This window comes from Dendrobates tinctorius, unplaced genomic scaffold (assembly GCF_039654945.1).
Source record: "Dendrobates tinctorius isolate UK_male_01 unplaced genomic scaffold, ASM3965494v1 ptg000231l, whole genome shotgun sequence".
NCBI lineage: Eukaryota > Metazoa > Chordata > Amphibia > Anura > Dendrobatidae > Dendrobates > Dendrobates tinctorius.
In genome coordinates, this window is record NW_027361898.1 from 18,738,994 (window position 1) to 18,752,000 (window position 13,007).

Genomic DNA, 13,007 nt, shown 5'->3' on the forward strand with positions numbered 1-13,007 from the left:
GAAACCGCACATGTAACAATATACCTGCATCCAGCAATGAGTAATCTGTACACACAAATAAATAGCAGAGAAGAAACCATACACATAAATATATATTAGTGCACCTGCCAAGCAACCCAAAGTTATTAGTACAACTCATCCTCTCAGTGTTGCTCACGAAGACCCACTATGGGCAATTATTGGGTATTTAGATCCTGATGTAACTGCCTTCAGAAGAATCTCTTGCTGGTGTGAGCTGGAATGTAGTTTGTAGACAATAAAACCGTAAAACTTTTATTCTCAGAAGAGTTCTGGATCTCTCTTCCTTGTTCTTAATGCAAGCTTACAGGTTCAAGTGCCCAATTTTACCCCTTCATGACCTTTGACGTATAGGTACGTCAAAGGTTGTGTCCTTGCCTTAGGGTCGGAGCCCGCATCTTTACCCATGCATGTGGGTAGCCCTCCCAGGGCTGTGGGGTACTCGGTACCGGGCCGGTATCAGCGGGATGTGTCACAGCAGCGGGGACCCGGTCCGTGGCCCTGGGCGCCCAAGTAATGGGGGAATGTAATGGTTTGAATGAATAGTTCGTGACGCCACCTGTGGTGATCGGCAAGTGAGATGTTAGGCCGACGCTGCATGCAGACCCTCTGGGGCTGGTGGTGTGTGGCAGCCAAAATGGTGAAGCTCCCCACAGGTGGAGCTGTAGCCCCAGGGCAGTGTAGATGTGGGGGCAGAGGAGAGGCACAAGCGGTGTAGAAGCCGGTACCCAGGTGTGGCGGGGCTGGATGTGTTGGCGCAAGAATGAATGGAGGACACCAGGGCTTGCAGTTCCAAAGCTTTACTCACAGTCTGTAGTACACACAGGTGCCTGCCTCTGTGCCGTGTCCTCCGGGTCAGGGACTCAGTCAACCTCCAGGCAAGATGGAATGCTCCCTTCCAACGCTCCGCCAACATGTGCCTTTCTGAACGTCTCCTCTATAGCGCCTTTAAGTGTGAAGTACTCCCAGTACTGAGTTACACTGGAGTCCCTCCTGACAGTTGTTCCCAAGAACTCTACTTGTACGGCAGACAGCTGTAGCCTGCTTCGGGGACTCCCTATTCCTGAGTCCCGGCTCACTATCCAAGTTGCTGTTGTGCCCCCAAGTCTTAGATGGAAGTAGTGCATTTACAGCCCACTACTCCACCAGTGTCTGCTGTAGAACCAATAGTGTCCATACAACCTCGGGGACCGGGCCCCGGCCTTGCGCTTAGAACTTCTAGGCAGGGTTCTTCCTCTAACCCACGTCCTCTCTGTTCCCTTTTACTCCTTCGTTCCGTACTAATCTCTCTCTCCTATGGAAGATCAGGTATCAGTTCAATGTCTTTCACCTTCTTTCCTTTCCCGTGCCAGCAGACCCGGGTCACTCAGGTCTGCTGCAGCACCTCCTTCCTCCATCCCTCTTCCAGGGATCTTCTTTCCCCACTCCTCTCTGAGTGGCTTCCTCTCCCAGACTGACCTGTAATTCTAAACTTTCCCGCTCTTTTATGTATTCTCAACTCTACTCACCTCCCAGCACGTTTCGTGTTCCAAGCAGGGAACCACCAAAGGTGCTCTGCTACTCTCCAAGCAAAGAGCCGCAATGTGGCTTTGCTGAACTACTCTGTTGTGTGGGGCGTGAGTGTTGGAGCGTGGTCAGGAGCCTCCAACTTACCTGGATGGTGGGGCACCACACCTCAGGAGGAGGTGCAGTACCTCTGTGGTGACTGAGCCTCAGGGGCGCCACATATGACAACTAATGAGATCCACTCACTCTGTTAACATCACTGAATCACTTAATCACTGTGTAGCATCTGCATCTCTGCCTGCAGTCCCTCCCATTCTGCAAAAACATCAGCGTACTCACCTCCAAGGCTACTGTCCTGCTCCATCCGGGTCTGCTGCTGTCCGGGGTGTGTGAACTCCTAGCAGATCTTCAGGCACTGTGCTTAGAGCCCACGTACGTACACTTCCTCTTTCTTAAAGGGGCCACGCGCGTTCCTCTATAGTGTCCCCAGCCAATAGCTGGAGGTCACTTACTATTTAAACCACCTCCTCCACCATGGAGGTACCTGTGCAATGTTGTGAGTTTGTTTCTAACACACTTGTCAATTATCAGGTCCCTGTACTTGTATCCGAGTCTTTTGCACCTGCCAGTGCACACCTCAATTATTATTATTATTTATTATTATTTATTGTTATAGCGCCATTTATTCCATGGAGCTTTACATGTAATGGCAGCAGAGACAGCTGCCCTTGTCAGCACTCACCTCAGCAGCAGCAGAGCCAGCTGCACCCACCTGTGCTCACCTCAGCAGCTGCAGAGCCAGCTGCATCCACCAGTACTCACCTCAGTGGCAGTAATGCCACTGCACCCGCCAGTGCTCACTTCAACAACAGCAGAGCCAGCTGCACCCGCCAGTGCTCACCTCAATGGCAGCAGAGCCAGCTGCACCTGCCAGTGCTCAACTCAATAGCAGCAGAACCAGCTGCACCTGCGAGTGCTCACCTCAACGGCAGCCGAGCCAACTGTACTCATCAGTGCTAATCTGTCCGTTAGACTGTCCTGTCTGCACCTGCGGTTCCTGTCATCTTCTCTGCCTGTCTGCATCTGTTGGGAATTTCCCCAGGCCATTCCAGCTATCCACTCCTAGGTGTCAGCTGCCATCTACACAAGGTCAGGCCTGAAGTAGCACCTGGATCACCTCCCTTGTCTCTCCACGGACTGTGGTGTCGTTAGCTGCTGCGTGTCTGTGGTCGGATTGGGTAATACTCCTAGTCACGCCCCTCCAGGTCTTACTTGGGCTTTGGCACAGTGGTTCCACGACCCAGCCTTTTACACACTGACAGTGACATTTAACACTCGCCGGGCGGAAGCGCACCACAACTCCCACCCATCGGCGCCCCTATCACGTGATCTTTTTCCGGTACTGTATACAGTCAAATCAATTGTGTCATTAAAAAGAACAACGTGTACCGCAAAACACAAGCACTCATACAGGTATGTTGATAGAAAAATAAAAAGCTATGGCTCTAGGAAGAAGGGGAGCAAAGTGAAAAATCACAAGGTCGTCAAGGGGTTAATCCCTTACTGCCAGCTGACGGAATAGTTTGTCAGCTGGCAGTATTTCCAGCTTTGAGGTGAGCTGACATGTGCCCGCAATAGGCGCAAGCTGAATCGCATTCCGCCCGCGCCCATTAACCAATTAAATGCCGCTGTCAAACGCTGACAGCGGCATTTAACAAGCGCTTCTGGCCGCCGGGCCGCAAATACTCGCATCGCTGACCCCCGTCACATGATCGGGGGTCAGTGATGCATTGCCATCACAACCAGAGGTCTCCTAGAGACCTCTATGGTTGTTGATGATGGATTGCTATGAGTGCCACTCTTTGGTCGGCGCTCATAGCAATGCTGTAATTCAGCTACATAGCGACGATCTGTGCATCACTTCTATGTAGCAAAGCCGAATGAGTAGTGGATGCTTGTAGCCTCCCATAGAGGCTATTGAAGCATGTCAAAAGTAAAAAAAAAAGTGTTTAAAAATATTAAAAAATTAAAAAAAACATAAAAGTTCAAATCTCCCCCCGTTCGCCCCAATCAAAATAAAACAATTAAAAAAAATCAAACCTACACATATTTGGTATCGCCGCTTTCAGCATCTCCCAATCTATCAAAAAAAAGGATTAACCCGATTGCTAAACGGCGAAGCGAGAAAAAATCAAAACACCAGAATTACGTTTTTTTGGTCGCCGCGATCAAAAGAATGTATCCGCACAAAAGTGGTATCTTTAAAAACGTCTGCTCGGCATGCAAAAAATAAGCCCTCTCCCAACCACAGATCACGAAAAATGGAGACGCTACGGGTCTTGGAAAATAGCACAATTCTTTTTTTTTTTTAGTAAACTTTGGAATTTTTTTCACCACTTAGATAAAGAACCTAGACATGTTTGATGTCTATGAACTCGTAATGACCTGGAGAATCATAATGGCAGGTCAGTTTTAGCATTTAGTGAACCTAGCAAAAAAGCCAAACAAGTGTGGGATTGCACTTTTTTGGAATTTTTTCCCGTTTTCTGTTACACGACTTGGTAAAACCAATGGTATCGCTGAAAAGTACAACTCGTCCCGCAAAAAATAAGCCCTCACATGGCCATATTGACAGAAAAATAAAAAAAAGTTATGGCTCTGGAAAGAAGGGGAGCGAAAAAAGAAAACGCAAAAATGAAAAAAGCTCCGGTCATTAAGGGGCTAAAATGATCTTGGGTAAATTGTCATTGCTTCTAAAATTCATTCATCGTTGCACAAAGAAAAACAGAGACCTCTTTTAAAACATGCGAAAGTTTCATTTTGCAATTACCACAAAGTGGGACACCACCAACAGAACAGCAATGCAATAAACAAGGGGCAAATTAAAGGAAATGTATCTGCAGGGTTTCACACCCCAAACTATTTATATACGCATGAAGTTCTTTCAAAGACAAGTCCAGTAATACCTTTTTACATGGCCGGTCTATTCCTCCATTACTCATAAAGCAGTCCTTCAATTGATATGCAAATGGCTATGGTAGATCTGAAGCCTCTGTCATTCCAGCTCTATTCTTCGCCCAGAGCTGCCTCCTACTTTATGACTGACAGCCCCTAGGCTGTATGTCATCAGACAAAGGAGTCATTAGTCAAGCAGGAGGAAGCAGCACCTGTCTGGGAATAGAGCTGGAGTGCCAGAGGTTTCAGACCTATAAATAGCACTTCAGCCTCATTTGCATATGAATTCAAATGCTTATTTCTCAGTAGCAGTGAAATAAACTGGCCATGTAAAGATATTGTCACACGAATATTTGAAAGAGCTACATAATAGTTTAGGGGGGGTGGTAGAAATCCTTCTGACACATTCCCTTTAAAGAAAACTAAGAAACACTGAGGAAAGACATGGAAGTTAAGCCTGACCAGCCAAGAGTTAATTCATGTTTACGGTTAATACTTTAAGTACTTGAGAATATGTTTAAGTTGGAGGCAGAATAGATGTATGGCAACAAGATGGACACTGATGGAAGCAACTAGCATGCTGTTCACACTGCTATTTAGTAAAATGAAAAGTGTAAGATAAATATATAATGTATGCACTTATATATGACATGTAATACTATGTGCTATTGTAAGTACAGTGGGGAAAAAAAGTATTTAGTCAGTCAGCAATAGTGCAAGTTCCACCACTTAAAAAGATGAGAGGCGTCTGTAATTTACATCATAGGTAGACCTCACCTATGGGAGACAAACTGAGAAAAAAAAATCCAGAAAATCACATTGTCTGTTTTTTTTTCATTTTATTTGCATATTATGGTGGAAAATAAGTATTTGGTCAGAAACAAGCAATCAAGATTTCTGGCTCTCACAGACCTGTAACTTCTTCTTTAAGAGTCTCCTCTTTCCTCCACTCATTACCTGTGGTAATGGCACCTGTTTAAACTTGTTATCAGTATAAAAAGACACCTGTGCACACCCTCAAACAGTCTGACTCCAAACTCCACTATGGTGAAGACCAAAGAGCTGTCAAAGGACACCAGAAACAAAATTGTAGCCCTGCACCAGGCTGGGAAGACTGAATCTGCAATAGCCAACCAGCTTGGAGTGAAGAAATCAACTGTGGGAGCAATAATTAGAAAATGGAAGACATACAAGACCACTGATAATCTCCCTCGATCTGGTGCTCCACGCAAAATCCCACCCCGTGGGGTCAGAATGATCACAAGAACGGTGAGCAAAAATCCCAGAACCACGCGGGGGGACCTAGTGAATGAACTGCAGAGAGCTGGGACCAATGTAACAAGGCCTACCATAAGTAACACACTACGCCACCATGGACTCAGATCCTGCAGTGCCAGACGTGTCCCACTGCTTAAGCCTGTACATGTCCGGGCCCGTCTGAAGTTTGCTAGAGAGCATTTGGATGATCCAGAGGAGTTTTGGGAGAATGTCCTATGGTCTGATGAAACCAAACTGGAACTGTTTGGTAGAAACACAACTTGTCGTGTTTGAAGGAAAAAGAATACTGAGTTGCATCCATCAAACACCATACCTACTGTAAAGCATGGTGGTGGAAACATCATGCTTTGGGGCTGTTTCTCTGCAAAGGGGCCAGGATGACTGATCCGGGTACATGAAAGAATGAATGGGGCCATGTTTCGTGAGATTTTGAGTGCAAACCTCCTTCCATCAGCAAGGGCATTGAAGATGAAACGTGGCTGGGTCTTTCAACATGACAATGATCCAAAGCACACCGCCAGGGCAACGAAGGAGTGGCTTCGTAAGAAGCATTTCAAGGTCCTGGAGTGGCCTAGCCAGTCTCCAGATCTCAACCCTATAGAAAACCTTTGGAGGGAGTTGAAAGTCCGTGTTGCCAAGCCAAAAGCCAAAAGCATCAATGCTCTAGAGGAGATCTGCATGGAGGAATGGGCCAACATACCAACAACAGTGTGTGGCAACCTTGTGAAGACTTACAGAAAACGTTTGACCTCTGTCATTGCCAACAAAGGATATATCACAAAGTATTGAGATGAAATTTTGTTTCTGACCAAATACTTATTTTCCACCATAATATGCAAATAAAATGAAAAAAAAACAGACAATGTGATTTTCTGGATTTTTTTCTCTCAGTTTGTCTCCCATAGTTGAGGTCTACCTATGATGTAAATTACAGACGCCTCTCATCTTTTTAAGTGGTGGAACTTGCACTATTGCTGACTGACTAAATACTTTTTTTCCCCACTGTATATAACAGCACTTAGGAATAAATAAACTGTATACATAAATAAATCAGCAATCAAGAAACCATATACATACAATACATACAGTACGTATATACAGCTTTGGCAAAAATTAAGAGACCACTTCCAAATGTTCAGTTTGTCTGATTTTTCTCTTTATAGGTATATTTGAGTAAAATGTAAATTGTTCTTTAAGTCTACAAACTTCTGACAACATGTCTCCGAATTTCTAAGCAATACATTTTGTTTTTGTTTTTTTTTTCTGAAAAGGAGAAATGGTCAAAATTTAAAACAACCCCAGTGCTTTCAGACCTCAAATAATGCAAAGAAAACAAGTTCATAATCATTTAGAAGCAACGATACTAATGTTTTAACTCAGGAAGAGTTCAGAAATCAATATTTTGTGGAATAACCATGATTTTTAATGCTTGCCACCAGTCTTTCACACTGCTTTTGGGTGACCTTATGTCACTCCTGGTACAAAAATGTAAGCAGTTCTTCTTTGTTTGATGGCTTGTGACTATCCATCTTCCTCTAGATTACATTCCAGAGGTTTTCAATGGGGTTCAGGTCTGGAAAATGGGCTGCCTGTGACTGGTTTTGATGTGGTGGTCTCTTAACTATTGCCAGAGCTGCATAAGCACCCAATAATGAAAAAATTACACATAAATACATCAGCAGGCAATAGTGAATAATCCACATATGTAATCACATAAACATTGCAGTAATCATCATATTTCCTCCTGATTATAATCACTGCAATTACAGCAATAACCATCCATAGCTCTTATCCCGGTATTACCATATTAACAATAATTTGCAGTTATCATCCAACATATGCCATTCGCCATTCCCACTGCCCCTCACTGTTATTGCCCCAGTCAGTAACCATGATAACATGCAGTAATCATCCATCATTGTGAGTTTCCCGATAATCGCGCAGTGTGAAAAGGATGCCAGTCATCATTCATCAGGATAAAATAATTTTTAGGCTGGCTTAAAAATTATCATTCTCGGCAACACATTGCCCTTTGTAAAGCAAGGCATTAGCTGTTGAGAATAATAACAGTTTAAGTGTACAGAACATTTAACACTGCAAATCAGCTAGTTTCTGAGTTAAAAAGCTAAAAGACTGTGGGGTATGAATATTTACTTCACATCATAGTTACTGTTTTGGGGGGATAAGTAAGAAAGAACCCATGATATGCAATAAATAATCATTGGTTATCATTTGCTCTTAGTCCCCTCCAGACCATAATTGTGGCATAGCTGCACTGTATTTAGTAATCTCATAAAAATAAACGCCTGAATATAATGAGATTATTAAATGCTGCTCATGCCATAGTTATTGCCTGAGAGGTAAGTGGTGGTATTAGGGGGTTTATTATATTAATAGTCTGGGGCTTAAAATAAGCCCCTCACATGCAAACAGTAATGTAAGCATGTCCTGCATATTCATAATATAATGAATCTCAGCCTCCGCATTAAGTGGTATAATATTCAAAGCTTCATACTGACACAGGAGACAACTACTAGGGCAGCAACCAGGGTGATGACCCCCAAGACAGTATAATGTCCCCCACTGTGAACCTCATACAACTATAATGCACCCCATAAAGTAATAATGCCCACCTATTCTGGCTCCAATGTTGCCCTTATACAGTATTATGTCTCCCGTTTTGGCCCCAATATAGTTATAATGATTCTATTGTGGCCATCATACTGCATAGTGTTATCCATTTTGGCACAGTTCATTCTTCTCTTTTCTCTGCTCTACATAGAAAACTGAAGTCTCTTGTCCCTGCATGAGTAATGCCTCTCTTCAACTCCTGACCTAGCAGCTCCTCCTCCCTCCTACCAGGGACTTTTGCAGTGACTTATGACTCATACAGGTAAAATTGACTTCCTATTTCTACATAGAGCTTAGAAGGATTCAGGATTCCCTATATGTAACAGCAGCAAGTGATCGTGATCAGGGCTGTTTTTTGCTGAACTTTATGGATTGTTTTATTGTCTCGGAATCTGGGTTTATTAGTAGGTTCTCCGAGTCTGTGAGCAGTTACACCCTGATATACAGTAAATGCATTGGCGGGTAACTGATAGCCTTATTTCCTGTATTATAACATGAAGAAGAAGTATAAAAGAAGGACAAAACATTGTAAGTAATCACTCACATAAGGCAGATGGCAAATGCCCCACTGACAGATTCACTCTGCCTCACAAGAAAGGCGCCGTCTCGTCCATCACGGTTCAGCAACTGCTCAGCATACATTTGGCTTAATTCAGCATGGTACCAACAGTCACACATGCTCTTTATGGGCTCGATAAAACGCTTTCAAATAGAAAAGTGAAATGTAAAAGCATTATATAACGTTACAACAGTTTCCAAAATGTGACAGAACATGAAGGCTAAATTCAGGCTTACTGGTAGGTATACTTAGTTAATAAAATGTGCTTTTTTCTTATGGTTTGAAGACCCTGAGAATGTATATACATATATATATATATATATATATATATATACTTAAATGTACATTTCTTTCGAATAGTTATAAAGACAATTGTTTAGAGGTTTTCCCTGATCATAGAATTTGACAAGCAACAGCACTAAAATTATTAGAATTATTACCAATTGTCGCGAATCTAAATTTATGACATTTTCAAGCCAATTAATAAAGTCAGGATCATTTTAGTTTATTGGTACAATGTGATCTCTTTCTTACAATAGAATAGATGTTTAGTTGATAACCGCAATACAAACATTACCGTACCCTGATCTGTACACGTCCATAAATAATATGAGGGTCAATTCCATGTGAAACATTTTATTAGGTGTCACTCTGCTTTCAAGGTTGATTGAGAAATGTTGGCATAAAATAAAGGATGTGAGTAAATCTACTGCTAGGATTTTGGGGCATAAATTGAATACTGACTGAGAAACATATTAAGTTATTAAATAAATAAATCTAAAACACGGTGGCCCCTTGAATTCTTGAACCTTACCTAACATACATTCTTTGAATTTAGCCCTTCAGACCTTAATGAAGTTTTTACTAACTGTATTGTAGATTACTAAAGCCCCCGTCTCACATAGCGGGATCGCTATCGAGATCCCTAAAACGTCACCGATTTTGTGACGCAACAGCGATCTCGCCTGCGATCTCGCTACATGTGACACATAGCGGCGACCGGCCCCCCCGCTGGATATCGCTCAAATGTCCTGGGTCATTTTTTCATCATCAGGCGTCCTGCTGGCCAGCATGCATCGCTGTGTTTGACCTGACGAGCGACCTTGTTGGCGATGCAGAACTCAGGGACGCAGGCTGGAATCATTCAGAATAGCTGCTGTGTGACAACGCACCAGCGATCCTTACCAGGTCGTATCATTGTCGGGATTGCTGGTGGGTCGCTATGTGAAACGGGACCCTAAGACTTGGCAGTGACTATAGGGAAATGTTATTCCCTAAACTCCTATATCTAATAATCTTCATTTTTTACTGACTCATTTTCATTGCTAGTTATAAGTAAAGCGCTAGTAAATATAATATGAAAAAATACAAGATTACATAACTTAACTTCACATCTAGAAAAGGCAATTCAAACTGACCACCCTGCTATTTGTATAGCATGGAAGAAGACGATGTATTCATTCTAGGAACCATCCTCAAAGTGATTTAGCATGTCTCTCTATAACAGTGTGCAGCTGCTGTATTTTCTTCTATTTTAATGCAGCTACACATTTACTTGCAATTATTGCAAGAAAAAAAATCAATTTTTTCTTTATGAGAATGAGAACATACCTCTACTGTTAGGTTAGCGTACATGGTCCCTGAGCACATGTAACCCTGCTCTAATATATCACTCTGGATGAAAGATAATAAATATATATCTTGTTTTATGTCCATATGGATATTTATTATTACTACTCTTCTGGTTTATCTTTATTTTTATGCGGCGATATTTGTAAAGGAGATAAAATGAATTTGGGAAAATGACAACACTTTCTTCAATAATGTTACTATTTCAACCTGAAATTATTGAAATCACATCTTTATTATACTTCTTTGTATATGTTGCTCTGTTTTGAGAATTTATTTTTTTGTTACACTTTTAATACATTCCTTAAGAAATGGACACATAAAACATCCAGGTATCAAAGTTTTCTTCTGCTGCTATTGGTAGGTTTCATGGCTAATTACTATGTCAGTGGCTCATTGGCCTGATTAATGTGTAATTAGTGTAAAATGAATACGTTCCAAGTGTCCCTCTTATGAAAAAGAAAACTTTTTGACAAACATTTTGATAGACTGCGATAAAACTTTGTGATAAACATTTTGATAGACTGCGATAAAACTTTAAAACGTTGTGATAGTTTGGTAAACTGCGATAAAACTCTATGTGCACACGCTGCGGATTCTGCTGCGATTCCGCAGCGTTTTTAGTCCTGCGGAACGGCAGCAGTTCCGCAGACATGGTACAGTACCCTGTTAACCAATGTGATTTCCAAACTGCAGTGCCCACGCTGGGTTTTTTTCCGCGCGGTTTTGCTGCGGTTTATAATCCACAGCATGGCAATTGTTTCTGCGGATTCCGCAGCGGTTTGGCACCTGTTCACTTGTCCAGGTGTCAAACCGCAGTGGAAAACTGCAGGCAAATCCGCAGATAAACCGCAGGTCACTTTACCTGCGGTTTTACTTGCGGATCCGCACGGAAAAAAACGCAGGTTAATCCGCAGTGTGTGCACATAGCCTGATAGTTTTATAAACTGCGATAAAACTTTCTGATAAATACTTTGATAAACTGTGATAAAACTTTTTGCCAAACACTTTGATAAGTATGAGCCACCTATCCCAGTAAATAATAAAGAGCCGCTCTATAGTATATACAGCTCTGGCAAAAATTAAGAGACCACCACATCAAAACCCTGTCATGGGCAGCTCATTCTCCAGACGTGAACCCCATTGAAAACCTCTGGAATGTAATCAAGAGGAAGATGGATAGTCACAAGCCATCAAACAAAGAAGAACTGCTTACATTTTTGCACCAGGAGCAGTGTGAAAGACTGGTGGCAAGCATGCCAAGACGCATGAAAGCCATTTTTAAAAATCATGGTTACTCCAGAAAATGTTGATTTCTGAACTCTTCCTGAGTTAAAACATTAGTATTGTTGTTTCTAAATGATTATGAACTTGTTTTCTTTGCATTATTTGAGGTCTGAAAGCACTGGGGGTTTTTTTGTTTGTTTTTTTTAATTTTGACCATTTCTCCTTTTCAGACGCTTGTAGACTAAAACAACAATTTACATTTTACTCAAAAATATACCTATAAATTGAAAAATCAGACAAACTGAACATTTGGAAATGGTCTCTTAATTTTTGCCAGAGCTGTACGTACGTAAGTGCTATCTAATTATGGGATACATCTCAGTGCTTGCAGTTCTCGCCCTCTTGTATTTGCAGGCATGAAACATTGCACTGCCACAGCTGGGGCCAATGCCGTCATTCAATTCCTTATGTAACATCAGACACATGAATGTTAGATGTGTTATATATTATAATATACGTAGATACATTAATCTGTTAGATGTATCACTGGTTTGCAGTGTATCAATGGCTGCAGCTAATGTAATGTGGGGAAGTTAGGAAAAATGCTCACCTGTTCTAGTATTGGATTACAGCTGTAAAGCAAATGTACTCCACTGCTTGTATTGCAGTTAAAGCATGGTATTAAGGAGGATTGAGTCGGAAGGAAACCATAAGGCGTCTCATAACCCACAGACCTGTGGCTTTAGCTCAAGCATGAACACCATGCAGTTACATAGCTCTTAGATGAGGGAGTTACTTAATGACACGTGATAACACGCAAGGCAAAGATGCACAAAAATAGACTAATCTGGTACAGAGCAAACCCAGCAGACAAAGAGTGTACACTGTATCACTGTTTCCACTGAAAAACTCAACTTGAGACTTCATGAGTTTTTTTGCGGCTTTCTTTCCACTTTTTTAGTGGGGAATCGAGGATTTTAGAGAATAAAGAGATTGACAAACAGTTGAGTGAAAAGATACAGTTTACTTAGTGGTAAGATACAAAGAATCATGCAAAATATCAAAAGATACAATGAAAGGATAACAAACATACAGAAGTAAAGAAGCAATCCCTGGTCCTATAGTCCTTGGGTGGGGGGAATGCACCAACTCCCAATGAATGAGAATGACAGTAGCGAATGTAATTGTCACGTTGGCGTGTTAG

General features: G+C 42.1%; 1 protein-coding gene across 1 annotated transcript in view; it reads right to left on the bottom strand.

The window, feature by feature from the left end:
- Positions 1–12,522, bottom strand: part of LOC141059916 (phosphatidylinositol 3,4,5-trisphosphate 5-phosphatase 2B-like) — a 143,935-nt gene extending 131,413 nt beyond the window's left edge. The window contains exons 1-2 of the mRNA XM_073556120.1: positions 12,414–12,522; positions 8,933–9,090 (exon numbers count right to left, since the gene is read on the bottom strand). Coding sequence (XP_073412221.1) covers positions 8,933–9,066 — 134 coding nt within the window. The 5' untranslated portion in view covers positions 9,067–9,090; positions 12,414–12,522. The remainder of the gene's footprint in view (positions 1–8,932; positions 9,091–12,413) is intronic.
- Positions 12,523–13,007: the final 485 nt, after the last annotated feature.